The sequence below is a fragment of the Serinus canaria genome, chromosome 13 (genome assembly GCF_022539315.1).
Source record: "Serinus canaria isolate serCan28SL12 chromosome 13, serCan2020, whole genome shotgun sequence".
In the NCBI taxonomy this organism is placed as follows: domain Eukaryota; kingdom Metazoa; phylum Chordata; class Aves; order Passeriformes; family Fringillidae; genus Serinus; species Serinus canaria.
In genome coordinates, this window is record NC_066327.1 from 13,821,784 (window position 1) to 13,845,991 (window position 24,208).

Below are 24,208 nucleotides of genomic sequence, written 5' to 3' on the forward strand. Positions count from 1 at the left end.
CAAATGTAAACCAAGCCCACCTTCACTTCCCCCATGTATGGAAAAAACACGACCCCAAAGCTCCAGGATTTGCAGCTTCCAGCACACTGGGTCCCTTGTCCAAAGCAAGGAAAGGCAGGGAACTGAATGGAAAGGTTCTGCTTGTTTTTATAACCCCTCCTTCTGCATTTGTTTGAGAGACTTGATGGAGACTTGGGAGGGGGAAGCATAAAATGAAGTATTTCCTTAATTTCTTAGAGCAAAGAATTTAAGAATAGAAAATGCTTGAAGAGATGCAAACTTAGTGTACAAAAACAAATGGCAGCATTGGCTATGCAAGAGCTCAGGGCACGTGGCTAAAGCAGCAGCAGGGCTGGAAGGGGGAAACGGAAGGAAAACAAGGGAAATTAAGTAATGCCAAGAGAAAAAAGGTGCAGTTAAGCCTCTCTAAGTACAGAAACATGCTCGACTTCTAAACCCCTCTGCAGAAAAGTTATTGTTCTCAGCAACTAGGAGAAAGCTCTTTTATAAATGCCAAGCTAAGATCTAATGGAATGAACCATTCCAAACCAAAGCATCTTAGAGCCACATTTAATTCAGGAACAAATGTAAACTTCAAGGAGAAAAAAAAAAAACCCTCGCTGTTGTATAGTTTGGCATCATTCCAGGTCACTTAAAAATAACCATTTCTAAAAAGGTGGAAATACAGTTTTATTCTTCCTTTCCCATGTTTTCTATGGCCCTCATTCCCTGCCCTACCCATGATTCCTGTGACCTTTGCAGCAAAAAAATAATTTATGTCCAGATGTGAAGGGAAAAAGTGACTCGCTTGATTGCCAAGACTTCCTGTGATTGATATAAATTTAATATCCGAGGACACTTTCCGACACCAGGGGGGGCTCTCTGATTAGTTTATCCTGGGCAGCTTCCAGGGAATCGTGCTGGATCGCATGGACAGGCTGCTCTGCAAACAAACGGCTGTGCAACGCTCGGGGCTGACAGACAGGAACTTCTCAGGCAGGGCTGACAACCCCCTTATCTGCCAGACTACATCTGATTCACCCCAAATCCTCCAGTGAGACCCTGCACCACTGCAATCTCGTGACAAGAACATTTACAGAAACTTCTGACATGGACAAAGATATTTCGAAAGTTACATTCAAAACCAGGGTACAGCAATACAGGGATTGACAAGAACATCACAAACTGTTACATTCTTCTGTGCCTTACATTTAAGTCTATTAAAACACAGTAATGACAACAGATTATTTTTACTCTTTATTGTACCCCTCCCAAGTGATTTCAGTATAATTTTCTTTTTTTTTAAAAAATTGTTTTCAAAAGCCAAGAGAGGGCACTGTCACATCTCTATGGAACAAGCAACACTGTGACAACAGGGAGCAAAATGCTTTTAATTTTCTTGCAACTTTTAATGTTTGCATCTGCAATTTACAGCAACATTGAACAGGTAGCTCAAGTCTGAGACTAAATTCCTCTTAAGTGAATAAACGGACATTTCTAATAAAGTAGTGGATAATAGCTGTAAATACCTGACCATCTCCAACTGAAGCAGAAAAAAATCCATTTCCCCTAAAATGTTTTACATGCATTTTATTAACTATCATATGACATATATTGAAAGTTAATTGTTGTACTATGTAACCTTAAATCCTACTTTGTCCACAATTTTGACTGCATTTTTCAAATAATTCAATCAATTGTAGATAGCTTCAAATTTAGTTCAAAGTTACATTTTGAGATTTGTACATTTGAGGTAAAGATGACATCTGGGTCCTTGTGGTTTACCCTACAGTGTCCTAAAAAACCAAAAAATAAGCAAGAGGGGAGAAGAGAGGGATGTGAAAAGGAAGAACAGTATTGAACACATCTCAATTGTGGAATTCTAGGTAAGAATGATGTCTAGCTGGTATTAGGAGAACAGGTAGCAAGAGGGGACAAGAATTTCTGTAGCTCCTCATATAAAACTCAGATCAGACCATCTGTGAAGGTACAAAACATCCACCAGTATCTGCCACTTCAACCTTTACAGCTGCAATAGTCTGAGAGCACTTGAACTTTCAGGCATGAAGAACATAAAAATCCTACAGGTCTGAGATTTTCCTCAGCTCTTTTCTTTGAAACAGGGAAATGAAAGGCAGCTCGTGGATGGCCTGCATGAAAATAAAACCTTACAGACTGCAGGAACCCTTCACAGATGACACACAAACCAGGCAGACTAAGGGCAGCCCTGTCTTCCTCCTCCCTATCAGCAGATAATAATGCAACCCACAACGTGGACACATAAATACATATGACCACTAGGAAGTGATAAATGTATCTGCAGAAAACTTCTATTTATGTTTCATTTCAACAGACTCCAACAGATATATCTGCCTACTCTGCTCAAGCTTCTGATTTTACACATGAATCAAGCTGTAATGCTCAGGACAATACTGATGGGCATGAGGAGGTATATTCTACTCTCAATAACATATTAGTGCTTCATCACCATTATTTTTTCTTTTTTCCCCTATAAAATAGCCACAAAATAATTACTGAAAAAGAGGTTTTTTTTTATATTCCAGACTAAGAAATTATTTTTAAAATTACATTTGCACTGGCAAAATAAAATCATTGTATTTCCACCCAATATGCTAATAAAAAAATAAATAAACACTACATCCTGAATAGAAATGTTTGTTTTAGAGTGAAGATTTTTCAATGCTCAGGACTATAAGGTGCTCTCTACAGATTCATATGCTCTAACAGAAGTCAATTATCTGTTAGGAGATTACAATCACTTACACACAACTATAACTGTACTGCTTCCAGTAATAGCTTCCAATTGGTAACATTACAATTAGTTTTGTTGTGCCTGAACTAATTATCCACATCAATCATTGCTAGTTCCAAACTGAAAAAGAATCAGAATCCCACCCTAATTCTCTCTACACCATACACTTCAATCAGAAACTCTTTGGAAACATGGATGTGAGGTACATGGCTTTGTATACAGTCAGCAACATAAAGGGAAGACTATTTTCTCAGCTTATGTCTTCTCTAAAATTAACCCTCAAACAGCAACGATTTAGCAGGTTTGCTGGCAGTGTATTTAAAGGACAAGATGCAACAATTTTTGTTTCTGTGATTGAACATTTTGGTGAGAACTCAGGATTCAGCATAAAGCACTGGAAGGAGTAAATACTCCACTGCCCATAGTTTTCCCTAAAGAACATCACACACAGATTTCCACTTCATGCTCCCTCCCAGCATCTCTTCTATTTTCCACATTTTTTCCATGGTCAGTGGTGTTCTGTTCCCTCACCACCCTGACAATACATTCAAGTGCATGAAATCACAACTCATGAGGGAAGCTTGCAGTTCATGGCCAGATTTTGGGAGCAATGTTCTTTGGAAGAACTATTCCTAAAACAATCAGTCATTAGGAAAGAAATAGTGTTATACATCCATTTTTCAGATCTTGAAATATCAAATAAACTCAGCATTTTATATGAATGCTCAAATACCAGCAGTTTATTAAACATGCAGAAACCTTTCAACAGCATGTGCACAGCTAACCTGCACTCGAAAAAATAGACACCATGAGAAAAGGAGGTATTTATACACTAAAGGTAATGAAAGAATAATAAATATCTATCCATCCATTCAGAATGGAACTTACTTGAAAAAATATTGAGGAATCAGAGCCTTACAGATCTTTGCCAATGTTTCTGAACAAATGTAAGAAAAGCCTTGAATGTGCCCTGGGGCGAGAGTCAGAGCATGCCAGAAAGGCACGGTCAGGATTAGAGCTGCCATTGATGTGGGTGGCGTCACCCAGGGCACAAGCACAACGCTGGGCATCACATGCACAAAAGATTTGTGAAATGCCAGGTCTAATCTTATGACAACTAAAATAGCCAGAAGCCACAGAGAGGGGACATTACAACAGTTTCTTTATAGTGATGATAAAGGTATTGGATTGGACAGGGTGAGCCTAATTAGAAACACTTCTCAAGCCTCTGGGAAGCTGCCCACTGAGCTGAGGGACTCCACCGCAGGAACAAGAAACCTGGCTACTCACTTACATTTTTTTCAATGTATATTTCAAACCAATTACAATATCATGTATACATGGCACTCCTATGTGCATAATATTCTGCCTTTAACTATTACTCCAAGGACACCTCTGGATTATGCACCTTCTGTTTTCCTTTTTTTTAATTTTACAACTGGGAACACTAAAATACTAAAAGCTGAGATGAGAAACTTTGTACATTTTACCACCATTAACAGTTTCCAATGAGACACCATTCTGCAAATATCTGCTTAAGGACTAAGCACAGAAGAATAAAAATTCAAGCTTTACTCATGTGTATGTACCATACATCCGCTATGAACATTAATGTTATTAAAACAAACAGCAACACTAGAGAATGTTTGTTTTTTTTTTTTTTTTAAGAAATTAGTCTATTATAGCAGGCAGGGTCTGGATTAACAGAGGTCAAGAGAAACTGTTACTGTACACCACTATGAAGTGTGGTGCCCAAGTCTTACAAGAAGTAAATATTTCAACCTTTTGTTATTTAATGTGCCAAAACAGGCATAACATGATTTTATCTTTTGAATAACATGTTCAACATTATTCCTTCAAGAGTGAGCCTCACATACTAACAGTTTAACTTCATTCTTTAGCAATTTTGTTAGCAGTTTCCTTATTTTTAGAAAGACTTCTGTGTTTCCTGTGACTTTCAGAGTGAATAAAGGCAAAGCACACTTTAAATTTGGTCATGACAGAACAGATGTTACTGCCTCTGAATCAAATCTCATCACCTCAGTTGGTGACATCGCAAAGGAGACCATCCCAGTAACATTCCACATGGACAAACCCTAGTAAGGAAACTATTCCACAACTCTTGTGCTGGTGCTTTTTGGATCTAAAACTGAGTGGACTGCATTATTCAACCAGAAAGTTTCATAAAAGGCATAAAATAGTTGAGAAAACTAAGTTACAGCACAAGGAAGTTTGCTTGAACTGAACAGAGAAGAACACATGCACATGGTTCATTTATTCACCTTTCCTCTCTCCACCTAAGCATCCCACCACTTCTATGGAAGGGCACCCAGGTGACAACTGCAGTGTTTTCTCTCAGGGATGGGGTGTTACCAGCACAGAGGTTGTGGTAAAGCTCCAGGTAAAGCTTTGAACAAAGACAGCAGTAACTCACACCTGGAGGCTGGGCCAGCTCCCTGCCCCTGCAGTTTAAGTGCCACCTTTGTCTCTCAGCAGCTGATTTTCCCAACATCTCCCTCTTGGCTGAGAAGGCACAGACACTCACGAAAACAGGAAAGAGACCACGAGTGACTGCTCACATGATCCATGGTGCATGTTTTAGGAGTATTATCCCAATGCAACAGCAGCAATTTGTGCTCAGATTTCCCAAAAACCATTAGAGGGGTGACAACTTAAGGCAAATTGACACTAACATAACATAGAGCTGCTTCTACACATTTGAGATTATAGCTGTATTTGTTTAAAAGAGTGAAGGATTGAATGCACTATATAATAAGCCAAGTGAACATTCACCATCTGGAGAAGAGACAAGGCAGGCCCTGGCAATATTTTCACAATACAGTTATCTAGAAGACCCCCACCCACAGACACACACGCGATTAAGATGAGGCCCTCAGAGAGGAGTGAACACCACCTCATCTCACCATTTAACTCCTGTGAGTCATGCATTTAAACTATTTTTAGTATCTAGATTAAAAGGTTTCTGTAAAGGAGGGGTAGAAATAGAAAGCTTTCTGAGAATGCAAAGCAGCTGCTTTTATGTTATGCTTTTTATGCTTTTTTAAAGTGTGTGTACAAGTTAGTTTCAACTACTGAGAACACATAGTAAATAAAAAAGCTACACAACTTGCCTGAGTACAGGATACATCTCCCCCACTCCCAGGTGTAGGAATCTTGGCATCTATTAAACTGTTAATTAGTTTCCAGAAACACTTTTGCCAATTAAAAAATCATTTAATACTTATCCATCTGGGCATGAAATACTTTCAACTGAGCATTTGAATTGGTGAGCTAAAAAAGAACCGCTCCCAACCCGCACAGCACCGCCTCCCAAACCACCAGAGGCCAGGACACGGAGCAAGCAGCACCCCATAACCAGGAGCAGCATCTATCAACTCCACTTGTTTCTGTCAGCATCCCTTCCTTCAGGCTCTGAGGCATTCCAGATGATCACTGGTCCAAACCCGTGTTCCAACAAACTGAAAGGATTTAATACGAAGTCAAACAGAAAAATGCATTTCAGGATTAGATTTAAAAGTGCATTTTGGGATAAGATTTCACTACCCTATGACACTGACACTTGTTATCTATGAGAGCTCACTGCGCAGACTGGTTCACAGACAGAGGACATCATTTATCCACCTGTTATCCCAAACAATACAATGGATGTTCAGGAACCTATGCACCCAATGCTATTAACAATTATTCAGAGAAGGCATTCCAAATAAAGATGGGGCTGCTCTTCCCTTCAGTGAACTCATGTATTCCATCTCAGCCACCCTCTCTCCCCTTGCTGGGTGAAGACAAACTAACTAAAAAACATGTAACAAACTTAATGCATTTTCATTTTGCTCCTGTCAGTAATGTCACTTTTGTTATAAAACATGCAGCTTAGATTTAGAGCCTTACAGATAAAACATATGGATACCAAATAGGAAGGCAGCAGTCCATATTCAACAAAGAAACAGATGGGGACCCATCTGCCAAAATGTCTGGTGAAATACCTCAGGTTACAGAGAGGTAACAGCACAACCTTAGTGCTGTTGACCGTTTGAAGTTCTTTATTTTTCAGCCACTCCTCAGAACCATTACAAATATGACACCAGCCAGTTTAGTCCATGAATGCCAGGTATTATTCTAGACCTTCTAGGCCAGGAGCAGTCATACTCCTCCTGGCCAGTGATACAATCTTCATTATATACAGTAGGATTTGAAATACATTTTCAGCTTTTTAAGTTCAGTTTCATAATTTATGTGGCAGATGTGCAAGGCAAACTGCACAGAAAGAGATAAGCCAAGAAAAACATCCTGATGGCCACGAATGAATTACAACTTGTGGGAGGAAGGAACTATAAAGCTATTTCCTGTGCCTTACAACTTCTAATCACAAAAGACTACCAAGTAAACAAAATAGACCCAAACCACCACACACACTGTCAAAAAGAACAGTGACTTTAAAAATTAAATTGCAGCCTGTTAGAGAACTCAGACCTCTCACTTACAGAAACCAGCACTGCACCTTACTGAAGTCTTCCCTTTCAAAGTTTCTCCCTCTCAGAGTTCCCAATTGCAGAATGCTATACCCTAAAAGGTTTTGTAATCTCTTAGTACAGCTGAATTATTTTTTGCAGATATTGGGAACATGAAGCATGGGAACATGGCAGTTTTAAAGTGTATTTGTGCAAGGAACAAACACTTCCTCCCCCACTTGATTTAAGACTGATTTCACCTCTCCTACTGCAGATTCCCTACAGTATGTCAGTATTAATACTTTCATACTCTTAAATAAAATAATCCCTTGTGGTTCACCAACAGATACATGGCTGGCTGCTTTATGTATCTTCTTATGTGGTAGTAAATAACTTCTCAAACTCATCAAGAATTTTGCCATGTTGGTAATACTAATTGTGGGTTTGTATCGCTATACAAAGTGTACTTTCATTAAAAGTTCAGACCGATTTATTTCCCCATTTTTAATGGGAAATTTCCATTCCAAACATCCACCCTCACATTCTTCAGCTACCATGCCCTAAATTTCACCCATTACAGACTGTCTTCCCTGCAAATGCATATTTCTGCAGCTCCATTTTTGAAGGCTTAATAGTGTTGTCATTTTATGATACATAATTCAAAAAACATTCTTTAAAAGGTAACTTACACAAATAAATGCTACACTCCAGTAAGAAGAATGAATCAAAATATTTCCTTTTCATTTACACAGTAAGAGCATCATAATAGTATTTCCACCAGTTTACAGTTTTTGTTTGTAGGTCAGATTTTTATTTGAAATTGGAGGACAATTACACACAAAGCATTCTTGTGACAAATCTGATGAAACTTAAGCATGAAAACCAATTTCACAAACAAGTGGAGAAAAAGCTGCCATTGAGGCCACACTTGACACTTTGGTGGGACAGTGACACACTGAACAGTAACTCTGGTTTTGATCAGACATAAGAACGATGCTGCTACTGCCCTGTGCAGGTTTTCAGTCTCCTTGCCTCTTGTGAGCTTCCATCTGGTACATCAGATTAGAATCACTGCTCTGCAGCTCCTATTCCTGTGGATTTAATCTCTTTCAAAGTTCAGCACACTATGGTCACACAACAGCAGCTGCATAGTCCAAAAAGAAGTGGACATATGAAATTTGTGTAACTTTTGTAACTGCAGAACTAAAGAGACTTCCAGATGCATGCTGTGACTCAATTTGCTATTGCTCAATCCTCACACTTATTTTGCCATTCTGCTCCTTACACTTCAGGTTTTTTCTTCTGTAACAAGCAAGCTGCAACAATTGAAACTTTTTTTTTTTAGATTTAAGTACCTCTCATTATAAAATTCAGATTGCACTTCAACCTTCAAGAGTCAGGAAACGCCATCATAAATTTTCCACCACGTGATTTATCTTTAATTTTTCCCTATTTGTGATCCAGTCAGGTAACATGACTCCTACTGGAAACAAAAGTTGAATCAAGTAGGATAGAGTGTAAGTGAAATCTAATCGAAAAATCACTTCTGTAGAATGCTTTTTATATTAATAAAATACCAGCACAAAAATGTCAATCCCAATAAACCCTGGTAGACCATTACAACATAAAACTAGAATTTAAATACATTATTTTGGGGGAAGAGAGACTGAGGCACTTCTACCCATAGCTAACACCCTCCAATCAACTGTGTTTCTTAGGGCTTTTTAACATTCATGTAACTTTGAGTGTAACTTTCCCTTGAAGATAAAAAGCTGGTTTCACATATAAAGCTGGTTCATAAGGTGTGGCCTAAGTCCTCCTCCAAATTAGTATCAAGTGCTACTTCCTTCCTTGTATGCACACAGAACTGAGAGACCACATTCAAGTTCATAGCTCAAGTATTTTAAGAAATCTTCCACAGATAAAGAGACTCACAAGTGCTCCCAGTCACTGAGTTTTCAGGGTTAGGGCACATTATTTTGATGCTGAGAGAAAAATATTTCCAAGAAGGATAGGGCCCTCTCCTTCTTTCAAAACAACAAACAAAAGGGGTAGAAGTTTTCAGAAGACAAGGAAGTTGTAGCTACGCTCAGCATGAGGCACCAGCAAGCTTTGAAGCTGAGCAACTTCAACTCACTTGTGTACCTCAGACTTCCTATTTCTGACCACAAAAAATGGAGAGAGTGACCTTGAATGGAGGCAAAAGATAGGGAAGAGAAAGAAAGAAACCAAACCACCAACTTCACAGTAAAAAAAATACACAGTATTATGTAGGTATGACACTCCACACCCTCCCAAATGTTCTGTAGTGAGCTCTGAAAACTTGAAGTACCTCAAATTTTCATAATTTCAGAAGATGTGGCATTAGTGCTTTAAGATGATTCCCAAAAGGTACCACTGCTTTGATAAGCCCCACTCACCCTCTAAAGCTCCTGCAGTTCTGTGCTCTTTATAACCATTTACTCACTACTCTTGTGAAATGTGTTCACCAAAAACTTCATACCCGAGTTTTCTGACACTATGAAGAGCTTGCACAAGTTCTAAGCACACAGTAATGCACCAACTGGCCAAGGAAACCTCCTGATGCCACACATGCTGGAAGTCTATTAGCTGAATAGTTACAGTAAGAGATTTTACTTGGAAAAGCAGGAACATTGCATGGGAGTCAGTGCACCTGTGAACAGCACAGATCCATTCAGTGACACTAATCACAATGAATTCTAAATAATTCAAACTTTCCCTACTCAAATAACTGTTTCAATTATTTGTCAGTTGACAGTCTTTGGTGAGGACAGAAGAATGAACATGCAGTTATATGGAGTTTAATACTGCCAAAAACCAACACCCCAACAATAATGGGCCATGCTTAATGATCCTTGTAGTTTCAGCTATCCATTCATTGCAAGCTGAGTACCATTAAAACATTGCCCTAATTCCAGATTTATTACAAATTAAGCATTACTCTAAACACATGCTTGCTGTTCCACCAGGGAGGGCTGAAAAAAGTTTAAACAATGCAGGCACTGAAGCTTTTAACACACAAAATGATCATTCTCTGCTGCCATATCACCACTTTGGCACTGTGACATTCCAGGCACCTCTGTACTTTGCAGTATCAATTTCCTTCTGTAATCATTTTCTGAGGAATAAACTTGAGTACAGGTAACTCCTCTAAGCCAACCGTAAGCACCTGTTCCAAGCTCTTCTCTGATCAGATTCAGGGGCAAAGTACAGTAATATGAACAGGTCAGTCTGGAGTTCCACTCTGGAAGTGCTACCCTTGTTACCCTCAGAGCTCCAATTCCTACCAGCTCCTCTCCCTGGCCCTTCAGGCTGCAGGCAGCCAGGGTCAGACAACAGCAACCCAACTGCACATAAATCACACACACTGAACATACCAAACCTTCTACAACACAAGCTGCTCTCTATCCCCAATACCCAGACTGCCTGTGAAGGGCTTGCAGCTTCCTCCTGCCTTCAGCTACACAGCCATAACTCTGTACAGCTCCCCATTGCACCTGTGTGGTAGCAAAGTACTGCAACACATTACCTAGGTATCCCATCAACACAAGCATGGTTCAAGTAGCAGGTGAAGCAACTAAACCAGAAAACCTTCAACTGCACTTTTAACATGGCCTTGTGCCCTGAAAAATGTCCTAAGGCTGAGGCAGAAGCTGAACTGCACTTCTGAGCAGGAGAAAGGAAGAGGAAACAACAGTTTATACAAAATAATCAAATTGCAGGTTCATAAGCAGTTGTTTTCCTTCATTTATGCAAATGTCCTGCAGTGGAATTGCTAAGCAGGAGGTATTCAGGAGGAGTGAGATCACTACCTTTATCATGGCTATTATAAAGTGAAGTGCATTATCATTTACTAAGCTTATTTCCAAGCTTACAAGAATTAATTTGACAGCTGCTATTGTTTGCAAAAAGACCCAAAATGCACCATCTCAACATCAGATTTCAGAACTTTTATTTCTGGAAAAATAATCAAAATAAAACCAGAAAGTGAATACCGATGTCACTACAGAGAAGCTGATCAGCTTCTCTTCTCAAAATTGGTTCCTTTCAGTCTGCTTGTTTGCTATTTGAAGCTGAAAGCAAGAATTATTCCATTATTCCATGAAGAGCTACAATAGCTGCTACACTCAATAGCTCTAATGCACCTGCAGAATTTCCTCTCATATCCAATACTGAAATCCAATCCAGAAGACCATTACATGTCAGACAATATAAGGAAGATGCTGTCTTTATGTAAGATTACATGGAATATGTTTGGATGCCAGAACCTTATTTCTTGACTCCACTGCACACAGACAGAGAACACACAATCAAGGTCCTTCAAACTTTTGTTTCAGTGTCTCCAAAACTATCCTCTCCCTCTTCCCAAAAAGGAAGCTATTTGAACTAAACCTTTCCCTGCATCCTACCTTGCTAACAAGAAAGAACAAGAAATTCAACATTTTATAATTAAATTGCAATTAAGACTCTGCAGTCTCACAGCAGGTACTTTGTACACCTTTAGCATAAGCAGGGCTGTGCAAGGGAAAACCTTTTAGCACCATAATCTGACAATTTGAAAAGATGCCCATTATATTGTGGAAAGACTAAAGGCAAGTATGCAGTATGCAGTGATAATTCTGCAGAATAAGCTGGGAGCATCCAAGATTTTACAGGTAGAGACAAAATACAGTCTTCTTCCTGAACTTGCTCTGCCCTCAGACCTTTAGTACTGAACTGGCAGCTCCAAGGAATACCACAATTATTTAGGTTTCTTACAGTAAGTTAAAAAAACCCAAACAAACAAAAAAACCCCAAATACCTTCCTACTTCACATCCTTCATCTGTAAATAAACCTGAATTATATATTTCTTTTCTGCTACAAGTTCACCCAAAAATAAAAAGTAGTCACCATAATCCTAAATAGACTAAACTTGCTTAATTCCAATTGTCTTTAGTCATTCTATTTTCCATGAAGGTAGTTTACAACCTTGCAGTTCTTTTGTTGCTGTATTAAGCAGCTGGACAAAGAAATTTTGGTTAATAGTTAATGACAGTGTCCTTCCAAAGCTATTCACAGCTGAGTATCTAAAAGTGGGCACGAGTAGTAAGAACACAGCATTCGGAATGAGTATTGCAACAGGAACATCATATTAATGTTATTTCATTGAAAGTTTTAGGCTGTATCTCACATTAACCAAAAAGCTTGGCAAACAAAACCCCACAAGTTCACAAACATGCACTGTGACTGAAAGCAAGTGTTCTTTTGTGAAACGAATCTGGTCAATTACAGACAAATTAACTTTCACATTTCCAAGCCATGTTTATTTGTGGAGGATAATGATGTTTCCTCTCCTTTCATGGGTATCCTTTTGTTAAACTGGTTCCTCCAGGAGATCAAGTAACTCGTGTCCTAAAAAGGTAACAGGAGCTGCTCCATTTGCCTCAGAGACCCAGTTTCTGGTTCCTGACCACACAGAGATGGTAATTTCAAATGACACTGTGTATTTGCAACAAACAAATTTCACAATGGCTCAACATGGACACTATTTATTTATTTCCCCACTAATGGTAAGATCACTGGATTTTTCTGAGCTAATGTCTGCAGCTACAGGAGTTACAGTTACTGTGTAATTAACAAAAAAACAACACTGGCAGTCTGAAGGCTGAGACTGCACTCGCCAATTAGGAGTCTATTAGCACTACGTTTTCAAGCTGTCTCAAGAAATGCAATCAACTGTTTGGTAGCAAGGAGAGCTAGAACACTGTGATAGAAGTTAACTCATAGACAATAAATACCTCTGAACAGAGAGTTTCCCCCCCACACTTAACATGATCATATGGAGAAACAGTTTTAATAATTCAGTAATTGTCAAAACAAGGAATAATTAAAAGTGACAGCAATCTTTAAGATATCAGCTCTATTAGTAGATGTAAGTTACCAAGACAAATTTATTTTTCAGGAAATGCATTCACCTACTGCAACTCAAATAAAATTATCTAAGGCATTTAAAAGCCTTCTTCTTTTCACATCCTAAATGGTCTTAGAGAACCTTTCAACTGAGTAGTCCTGGAGAATACAAAACAAAACACACACCTCCAAAAATCACACAGGGAGGTATTTGTTTACTAAGTATAAAGTAATGTCTTGAGAGGAAACACTGAGCACAGTCTGCAACCTACATTAGGATGATTCTAAACAGCTTGACAGGATGGGGAGAGTAACCACCAAGAAACATATTTATTGCTCTGACTCAGAATGGAGTAGAGAAAAAAACCCCTCCCTAACTCCCAACAGATCTCATTATTATTACAAGAGATTAAAAAAAATAAGCTAGTCTCATTAAATAAGTTGAATATACACTAATATTTCTAATTGTATCCCTAATGAACCAGTTAATATCTATTAAGCACGCTATCAATATTTAACTGGTCAGGATAGGACACACCCTTTAGATGAGGGGTAGAAAAAGTTCAACAACTTTGAGGTGGTTTCCTTATAACTCATAAACAGACCCTGACAACATTGGTGTCACGGTAGTTTCATTCTTAGTGGCAAACCAAACACCTCTAGAAAGATTTAATCTATTTTAAGTAACAGTCTACACAGAATACTCACTTCTCCCCCCTGATAGAACCCAAATATATATCACCAGTATTTTATTGCAATAAGCTGCAGAAACTGAATTGAAAGCTTCTCATATGAAGATCTGTTGGATCCTGAGATTAATTTGAGCCTGAATGATTCAAAGTAGCCCCACACAAGTCACATAACTATTTCAGTTTATGTCCTTTCTCAGAAGTCTGTGATACAAGAGTGGAACCAGAATATTGGTGCTTACCCTCCCCATCACAACAGTGATACAAAAAGAAACATTGGCTTGGGGCCTTCAACTTGTGATATATATTAGAAGAACAACCTTAAATAAATTTAAACCTGCAGCTAACAAACCACAAATGGTACAGTTTAAAATAAAAATATGTAGAAATGTCTTATCGTGGAAAAAGGCTCCCACAGCTGACCTTCCTGTCCTTTCCCCATCACCACAAGCATTTGTGATGCCATGACCAGCTGTTGTAAAACATGTGGCCAAATCAGCTATGAACCCTAAAACCATTATGGGGGCTCTTTTAGCTGTTACCAGCAAGAGAGCACAAGCAAATACTGAACCATACACCAGCAGCACAAGGAAGGCAGACAGGGAATGGCCAGGTATAAAAATTCGTTAGTTCTCTATTAGTAGAAAAATAATCTTAGAATTCTTCAACCTGCTTGTGAAATCAAATGCTAAGGGTGTATTGCTCTCAACTTGCACTTTGTCCCCAGCCACTTATTCTTGCCCAAACACCATTCCTTCTTTTATGCCAGTACAAATATTTGTGTGACGATGGAGTTAACTATACCAGGGAACTAATCCAATGGAGAACTAAATTGGCAAAAACAACTGGTTAGTCAGAGATTCTCTCATCGAGCAGAAAGTCTGCAAGTGCCAGCAAAAGGGAGAGAAGTGTGCAGGCTGTGGCAGACGGGAGGCTGTGAAACCTCTTCACCATCAGCCCACGCTTATACCTACTGTGAAACTACAAACTTTGATTTCATGGCTTGGGTTATGTTTTCTTATTGGTGGAAGTGCTGACTGTGTTTGAGATTTCAGGGCAACTACAAGGGGAGATTTAACTCTGTGTCCAGTGTCCTCCATTCACATGAGAACTTTAAGGGTCCTTCTCCTCTCCATCTCAACACCACTTCCTCAAATGTGCAACACAATTGTATGGCAAATAAATTTAGGGAACTACTCTAACTCAAACCCAGATAATCTGCAAAGTCCTTTTGGGAGAGAAAGAGCTTCCAGTTGGGTCAGTTCCTCTTTCCAATTCCTTACACGGCAACCCAAACACCATCATTACACAGCAAACAATGCAAGAATAAGTAATGAATACTCTTTCTAACTGGTACTGAAAAAATACTCAAGAGCACTCGAGTACGAGAGTACTCTTAAACAGCTTTCTGGAAAGAAGTAAGGTACCAACTTGTACCAGTTTCACATGACCTTACCTTAGCATATCTTAAAGAAAAAAAAAAGTACATCCCAGTTAGAATCAGATCTTGTTTTGCAGAGAGGCAGAATAAAAGGACCATTTTGTTCTGGACAGTTCTGCTCTTCTACACAACTGCTCTTTCTAAAGAAGCTACCAAGCATCATTCAAGTTTTAGCTGTGTAACAGCTCTTCATTCCAAATGGAACAGGTAAATAAAGCTCCTGCTCCAAACCAAAACACGACAGCAGCTGTCAATCCTGGTGTCTAACTGGGTCCCTATTTGACCTGTGTCAATAAGATCCAGATCACTACAAGGAGCTGGAAAAAGACCAACTGCAAATCTGACTATTCACTTGGTACATGTGCTACTAATTCTGCTTTTCATTCTCTTGCCCTTCATTAGTTCTGCCTTATAAATACAATAAATAAAAATAAGCATTTAAACAAAGTCTATGAAATGGCCAACTTTTAACAAAATGTTATGCCATTGTACAGCTTTGTATCAGTTAAAAAAATATTAAAGGGAACAGCTCTTCTCATAGTTTCAATTTCCTGTCCCTCTTCTCTAAATACCATCTCAGTTTAAGCTCAGCACACACAGTGGTAATTTGGAAGCTGAAGTTCCTCATCAAGCACATGACAGCAAAGTATTTGAAACATACTTGAAGCAACAGGTCAACAGGCCAGTCACACTCTGTATGTTGGATATGAGTTCAATTTGGAATTCTTGCATTACGACTTTGGACAAGCTGTACTCACACTTCAAAATAAATCAATGAAAGATATTCCAAAAGTTCCAGAATGAAGCACGCAACTCTCAATCATTACATTTTTGTGTTCTTCATCCTGTGAAGCAATGCTTCACTCATTCTCCAATGGCTCATCTTTGTTTCTAGAAAGAAGCATTTTCATATAAATATAGAAATTCATTTAACACTTGAAACGAATGGAGATAAATATAACAATCAGATCAGCATGACTACATTTTAGGACAACTGCAACTCTTACAGTTGCACACTGAAATAGCAAAGCCTGAGGAGAGAAAGCAGTAGTGTGCCCAATGCTTTGGAAGTAATTATACCTTGTATAAGAAATAATTATGCAAATCAGCTAATATTCTGTAATACACTAACCGGCAACACAACCAAGAGAATTAGCATAGAACTGAGTTAAGCACCTTGATCCTTTTGACCACAGCTGCACACTGTGATGTAGGTAAGGCTCTTATCCTTGACCAGTTTCGTGCAGGAGCCCAGTCCTGCTTGGCAAGGACACACAAAACTCTGCTTTAGAGACCATTTCAAAAACACAGAAGTTGTCACATATACATCACTTAGATTCCTTGAAAATACATAAAGCCAACACCCGAGCTAGCCTTACGCAACACAATATAGACTATTGTCAGCTACCACAGGGTGTAAAATGGCAATAACACATTTGAAAGAGCACTAACAAAAGCACTACTTGGAGTGTGCTGATGAAACTGTGTGCTTGGCCACAACTACCTTATGCCAACTCTTAATAAATCCATCAGCTTGTCATATTTGCCTGTTTGATGGATTACTCCACCAGCTGAATATTCAAACAAGAGAGCACTGTACCTATGTATGTGAGATAACAGAGCATAATACTTTCACAGATGCTTATCTCCCATACTCAATTACATGGCCCAAAGACCAGAACCCTTCTTCTTCCTTATTAATACCAGCAACTTTCTGGAAGTTTTTTAAGGGGAGGAGAAAAGCCTGAAGAAGTAACTTGCTATTACAAGTATTTGAATGACACAGCCATGCCTGGATGCAGAGCCAAATGCTACGTTCAAATCCAGTCCTCCTCTGTATTGCCAAGACTTTCTTCTCTCTCTCAGCTCTCTGGTAACCAGAGGACAAACCCTTCCAGGGCTGAAGATAATCATCATCATCTGGCTTGTAACAGTAATACAAAATGCTGTTCTTAAAGCAGTTATCAGCAGGGCTCCTATTAGCAGGAACAGGAGAATAACTCATGCAGTGAGGGTTAACTAACTGTCCCTTATATAAAACTGTAGAAGGGTTCAGTGCCCTGAAGATCTTACTTATGCAAACCAAAATAAATCTTAAATACAGAGAAAACTAAATGATCCTGGGACTGAAGCAAAGGAGTTTACAGGAGATTCAGATAGCAATGGACAAATGTTAGACAGTCATTTACCCTTCTGCTGGATGTATTTTATGATGGATCATTTACAATAATACCTGCTATTACTGAATGCAAACAGCATTTCATTAAAGAGCTCAGTAGTCTGGGTGGACAAATCCATGAACCACAAGAAAATCGCCTGTAAATAAGAACAATTACAGGCGCATTAAAAAGAGAAAGCAGTTAGGCTGGAGGATTGAAAACCCCCAGCTAAGGGTACATGGGATCCTGCCTATTTCTGGGCAAACATGAGCATTCCAAAGGCAGAGAGCAATCAAAAGTCAATGTAAGGTCTATAATTGTAGGGTAAATGACTGGGGTGCATTTATCACATTAGTATCCTGCAGACATACCATAAGGTAGCAGACAGCAACAGGAGACTGAAGTCAACAACGGCAGATTTTTAACTGTTACCAGCACAATGTGACTTGCTTTACTTGACAGAATTATCTTACTAGCTTCCCTCATCTGTGACCTGGGAGTGAAATGAAGGGTCTCATTACATGCTTTAGGTTACAACAGCAAGAAATTGCAATGACAATAGAAGCAGTAATTCATGCTATTTTACCAATAATTTACCCTCCTCTTTACAGATTGTACAATTAGAAGCACTAAAGAAAACATGCTGTTTATCAACCAGAACTTCTCCCCTGCCTAGTTCTATTGAAGCTCATGACAACAGCTCCTTTAATCCTTCCTTTTCCCCAAACACTAAAAATACTTTCTCTTTGCATAGATGTAGCATCAGAATAAATAACAGAGGACCCAAATGACTACATCTAAAATACACCTTAAGGTGTTATAATGCTTCCTTATTACAATCAATTCTAAACAAGACTATTTGCTCCCAATTTAAAAAGAAATTAAACTATTATATACTGGGCAATTCATCAAGTTTGTGAAGCGCATGGAAACAGCTCTGCAACACTTCACCTTCCACTCTGCAACACAAGGGAGTGCAAACACATTCCTGCTGGGCCACTAGAAAGGTGTGGCTAAGAACAGCAGTAGCAAAGCAGGGCTCAGGTGGACAAAACTGAGCTGGAAGGAGCACAGAACAAAACAGGAGTATGGCAACTGTCATTCCTATTAATAGTAAGAAATTCACAGGCTCTCTCCATTAATTTTTAAGTAAATGATAACTGCCTCAGTCACCTGAATTAAAGAACATCTGGATAATACTGTCCTAACTACATTCAGATCTGTCACCTTCATCCCTTTTTCATGAGACTCCTTCTTATCCTATGATGTGTGGAAAGGTGCTTAAAAGGAGCTCTCTCACATTAAGGTCATGCATGCAGAAGATCCCAAAAGATAAGAATGGCAATGGAATTTTAAAGAAAGTGGCTGTAAGATCTCACCACACTGTTACATAGGCAGCAATCTGATCTCAATGGGTCCAAAGGCTTTCCAGCCTGCCTGCATGTCCTACATGTCTGTGACAGAAATCAGGCAGCAAAAATGTTAACATGACATATTAAGAGACAAGTTATTGCAATGAGGAGTCCAGCTGGCCTTGCTACCTATATAACACACAAAGACTGTGTTCTGCTTTGAGCTGAACCCCTCGTGCAGGGCAACAACATAAGGGAACCTTTCAGTAAAATAAGAATAAGCAGTTTCTGCTTCAAGAAGAGGAAATTCAACAGAACTAAAAAGAGATGATGGCCTGGCTTTTGAACTTGGCCACTAGGCCAACCTGATATCTCCAAGTTTCTGACAAGTTAAAACCTGTTTTAACAGGAATTATTAATATTCCTTGGTTATTTTGTTTGTGTTTTTTTTTTTTAAGCCATGGGGTTTTCTTTGTAGACCTGTCCTAGAAATCTCACAGGGAACAGAAAGCACAACATGTACTTGTCCAGTAAGACTTAAAAGTAAAGTTGCCAAATTGCATAACACTCTGTATTTCCACAGCCAGGACTCCTGAACTCACTCTCAGTGACCACAACAGCTTTTGCCAGTTCTGTTATCATACAGTGAGGAGAAACTTGGTTAAGGTCCTTGGTGATTGGATTATCAAAGTACTGATACACCTATACCAATAGAAATATGACTTCCTTGTGCAAGCTGCTTCTACACAGTACCAGGCAGGCTGCAGATCCTTAGTCTCCTGCAGCTCACTAGCAGTAAATGCAACACTTGGCCTCAAGTTTCATCACAAGTGCAGGACTGTTTCAGAGCAGGCATGGGGTAACCTGAACTCTGGCATGGGTGCCACAATACCTGGGACTGCTCTCACCAGAGCATCCAGAGACATAGCTGCAGATCCCCTGCTGCAGCAGAGCAGTGGAAGGGAGGGAGACCAGACTCCTTCCCACCTGCCAAATGTTCCTGCAGCTCACACTCCCACCGGCAGCTCCAGTGTGTGACTTGTGCCTCTGTGCAGTGTCACAGCAACTGGCCACCTCCTGCCTGGAATGCTGAGGCAACACAGCCACACTGCAGCTCTCAGCTGAGCCTGTGACAAAAGAGAATTGAACAAGAAATCTCTGCCATTGCCTCAGGAGTGACTCAGAACTGCCACCTGACTCACCAACTTTGCACCAAGCACCACCCTGGCCCTGAGCCATCAGAAACCTCTGCCATTTAAAGTGTTCACTGTCCTGGAGCCAACGAGCTGAGCACAGAGGGCTGCATTTATTTTCCAACTGTTTGGTTTACTTCACAAATTCAGTTTTGAATTACTGGGGAAAAAGAACCCATACAAGTGAACACAAAAGTGAAAAGCTGCCTTCTTAAGTTAATTTATTCACATAATAATATGAAGTAGAATTTACTCCAGAAGAAATAAGAGTATGTAGACCTGCACTTTCTAAAGTATAAACGAACCAGAAATTCAATATAATTTCACACACTTTAAGAACTCTTGAACACACTGCAGTACCCATTAAGAAATTGGAGGGTGGAAGAATTTTGACAGTTATTTTGAAATTGCAAGAATAAACCTCATGTCAAGCAGATTTTACTAGGTACATACGAGTTTTATTATAATTTTTTTATTTAAACTGTAACCTTCTTTACAATGCCCAGCTAGAAACAAGGTATTACTGTTCAGTCAAACCTAATCAAGGTATTTAATATTTAAAGGAGGGAGTTGCACTGGCATTGAAAAGCAGTGAAGTTAACAAAGGGCAGAACAAGACATAGAACAAAAGGATTCCACCACATCCTAGAACAGTAAATCTGATACCCTACCACAGAGTCTTCCTCCTAAGCTTCAAACACCACAGGATTACCACTCAGGGTCTAAATAACTGTCTCATGTACAACAGGATGCAGATCCATACTTTGGAGTTACTAGAAAATGCTACCATAAAAATAAGAGGTGATTGTGAAGAGAATTACAAAGCAGAATTTACCTGATGAACTTCATTGCCCAATTCCAACCACACCAAAGTATACAGACCAAATACTTCAAAAATATTAAATATAAATTTGAATTTCTCATATGTATTCTGCAGTTGCTAACTTATTTTTTGGTTCTAAGACTTTGATTAATGTTAACAGGTTACCTTTTCTACCTGGGTTTTAGCATTTAAAGTAACCCACAGCTGTTTATCATCACTTACAGAATCTCCACACACCAAAGTATCTGAGAATTGTGTAAGAAAAGTCCTTCATGTTGAAATAGATGACCTAACCAAGCTCTCAGTCACTGAAGCACAAATAAGGAAAAAAAAATAAACCCCAGATGAGTAAATTGAAACTCTAAGATAAGTATCAGCTGAATATGGAGCCAAGATGCAGAGCTCTAAACCACTATCAAAGCTATCAAGGAAAATTTCAAGCTATTTCTACATTTTCAAAAACCTCATATAATCATATTCCCTTCTTAGGGAAAGAAGGGCAGTTTGATGCTGAAGTTCAGCATGCTGCTGCCACAGCATCAGCTGTTATTTATGAGGCAGATTATATCATTTAGCTTCCTCTGCAGAGAATTTTGTAAGTCATGGCCTTAAGACAGAAGACATTATGACAAATCTGCACCACACACAATGGGACTATTGATCCTGATGTCTCTAAATACTATTTACTCTGCAGGCTCCACCTTCCTCCTGCCCCTCCTCCCCTTTTTTTTTTAGTAAACAATCTGCTTTATTTGGATAATGTTATTCCCAGAAAACTGAGGTTTATGAAAAAATGGGGTTTTTTTAATTGGAAATGTTTCACCTGTTCTGGAAACAGAATGTCTTTTCCAATTCTGATTTTGATACAGTGTTGGACTTACTTATATCCTTAGAAGTAAACATTTTAAAACCAGTGACAATATTATAATGCTACAGTGATCATTAATCCTACAGACAAAAAAGTACACAAGTAAAATTTAGGGAAAAAGTTTATTTCCCTGAAAGATCCTGGAACTCAAGTCAGGGTTCCACTCCTAAATACCTCATCTATCACATTATATAAAACTAATTTGTAGGGCTGACTTTGTATACAAGAAGCTGTAAAAAGCAAATAACTTCCTCAGGACAAGACTTAATCACAGTGGTTTTTGAATGTCATCCAAATCTTGGCCTAGAGAAGTCTCAGTCTAGTACAAAGCACCTTGAGCAAAACAGTTGATTATCATGAATAAGCTGATACTTCAGTTTGCCATCTTTAAGCCTATACATCCCACAGGCTCTTTTAAAAGCTGTTTGGAGAAACAAAAATTTTAGAGAAAGTTTAAAACAGAACTTCAGTTTTGAAAGACTTCTGACTTGTAAAGGCAGGTACAACTGTTTATCATTAATATCATCTGGTGTACACCAATCTACAGACCTTCAGCTAGTTATTCCTCTTAGCATTCCATAATTCATAGAACACAAAATTGTTTGGATTGGAAAGTAACTTTAGGGAGCATGGAGAACAATCCCCTGCCATGAGCAGGGACATCTTCAACCCACAGAATTATTGGACTTGGAAGGGAGCTCTGGAGACCATCCAGTCCCACCCTCTGCTAAAGCAGGAACACCTGGAGCAGGTTGCACAGGATCACATCGAGCCAGGTTTGGAATATCTCCAGAGAAGGAGACTCCCCAACCTCTCTGGACAGGCTGTTCCAGTGCTCTGTCACCCTGAAAGTAAAGAAGCTTTTCCTCATATTCACACAGAATTTTATATTTCAGTTTGTGCCCCCTGCCCCATCATTGGGCACCTCTGAAAAAGAGTGATGGAGAAGTGCTCCAAGCTTTCCCCTATAAACTTATTGTTTGAGGAGGCAAAACAACCTTTGCTAAGTTCTCCACCACACCAAATTTTTCTCATGCCAAAAATGAAGAAGTGGCTGACACACGCAGCAATAACATCATGCTCTCCATCTGCCACACAAAGATCACGCTAACCAAGTCCATAGACAAGTATTCAGCGGGAGGAGGCTCTTTTCAAGGAAACAAACTTGTAAATATCTGAGCTATTTAAACGTGTAAGGGGTGCGGACGGGCATCTCAGCCCAGTATAGCTCTGAAGGGCCCGGGGTTGGGAGTCAATGGCAATGGCAGGCCAACCTTTCCTTAGGAAGGAGGGAAACACTTTAAAGAGCATGTGGTGATTTGGGAAACTCTCAAAACGTGCAGGTGATTCCTTACCCCCCCTCCTGCTTTGAGAGGCTTCTCTGTTCCCCCTCAGGGGCCTAAGGGCCACGCTGGGAGCCAATCCAGCAGAGACAGACACCAAGGGCTGGCACACCAAACCGGGCACACACAGACAGGGACCCTCGCACAGGAGGGGGCACCCGAAGCTAAAGCGCTGACCGCCAAGAGCTGGAAGGGCCCAGATGCGCCCGAAAGGGGCGGGAAAGTAGCCAGCCATAATGGAAAGGCCACAGACTACCCGAACAGCAACTCCTGGCTGCCTGCAGCCCCGGAGGGACCACAGGGCCACGCCGGGAGGACGCTCAGGGGCGACCCCGGGCAGCCACAGGGGGACAGGGACGGGAGCAGGGAGAGACAACGGGGTCGGGGTCAGCCGGGCACAGTGGGGGTGTGAGGCCGCCACCTCAGCAGGGGAGGGGCCGCGGCCATGTTGGGGGGGGCGGGGGGAACGCGGGCCCGGCTAAGGGGCCACGGCCGAGCCGCCCCCGGCCCCCCGCGCGCGCCCCGCCGTACTCACGCCTTGTCCACCAGCTCCCGCACTTTCCACATGTTCAACATGGAGCCGACCTCCCGGAGACCCGCCCGGTCTCGCTCCCTCCGCCGCCGGCCCCAGGAGGCCCCGCTCGCCGCGCTCCGGCCGCCGCCGCCTCCGCCGAGCAGGGGACGCGGCGCCGCTCCCGGAAATGAAGGGTCGGGTGGCCCTGCGGGGTGCTGGGAAATGAAGTTTCGGGGAAGGGAGGGGAATGGGCGCGGATTTTGCTGGGCGCCGCGAGGGCTGCCGGGAGTGGTAGTTCGCGGCTGTGCGCGCGGTGCGTGCCGGGAGGAGGCGTGAGGGGCGTGAGGGGGGCCGGGCCCGGCTGAAACTGACCCGGACAAAACTGACCAAGGCGAAACTGACCAGGGTAAAACTGACCAGGGTAAAACTGACCAGGGTGAAACTGACCAGGGCGGCATGAGGCTCCGCCGGCCGTCCCCTGAGGACTGAATCGCTGTCACAAGGCGGGGACACCGAGCGGTTGTGCCTGTCTGGGGGACACGGACAGCTCGGTTCAAACCCGGTCTCAAAGCTCCCTCACACCCTTCAGCGTGCAGCCTGCATCCGCAGCCCGGCGAGGCACATGATGGAGAAAGGCTGTGAAATAGTTGGTTAAAAGTCAAAACACTGGCGT

General features: G+C 40.6%; 1 protein-coding gene across 1 annotated transcript in view; it reads right to left on the reverse strand.

The window, feature by feature from the left end:
- Positions 1 to 23,715, reverse strand: part of CLINT1 (clathrin interactor 1) — a 46,819-nt gene extending 23,104 nt beyond the window's left edge. Inside the window, exon 1 of the mRNA XM_030229201.2 lies at positions 23,557 to 23,715. Within this exon, the coding sequence (XP_030085061.1) occupies positions 23,557 to 23,597 (41 nt within the window). The 5' untranslated portion in view covers positions 23,598 to 23,715. The remainder of the gene's footprint in view (positions 1 to 23,556) is intronic.
- Positions 23,716 to 24,208: the final 493 nt, after the last annotated feature.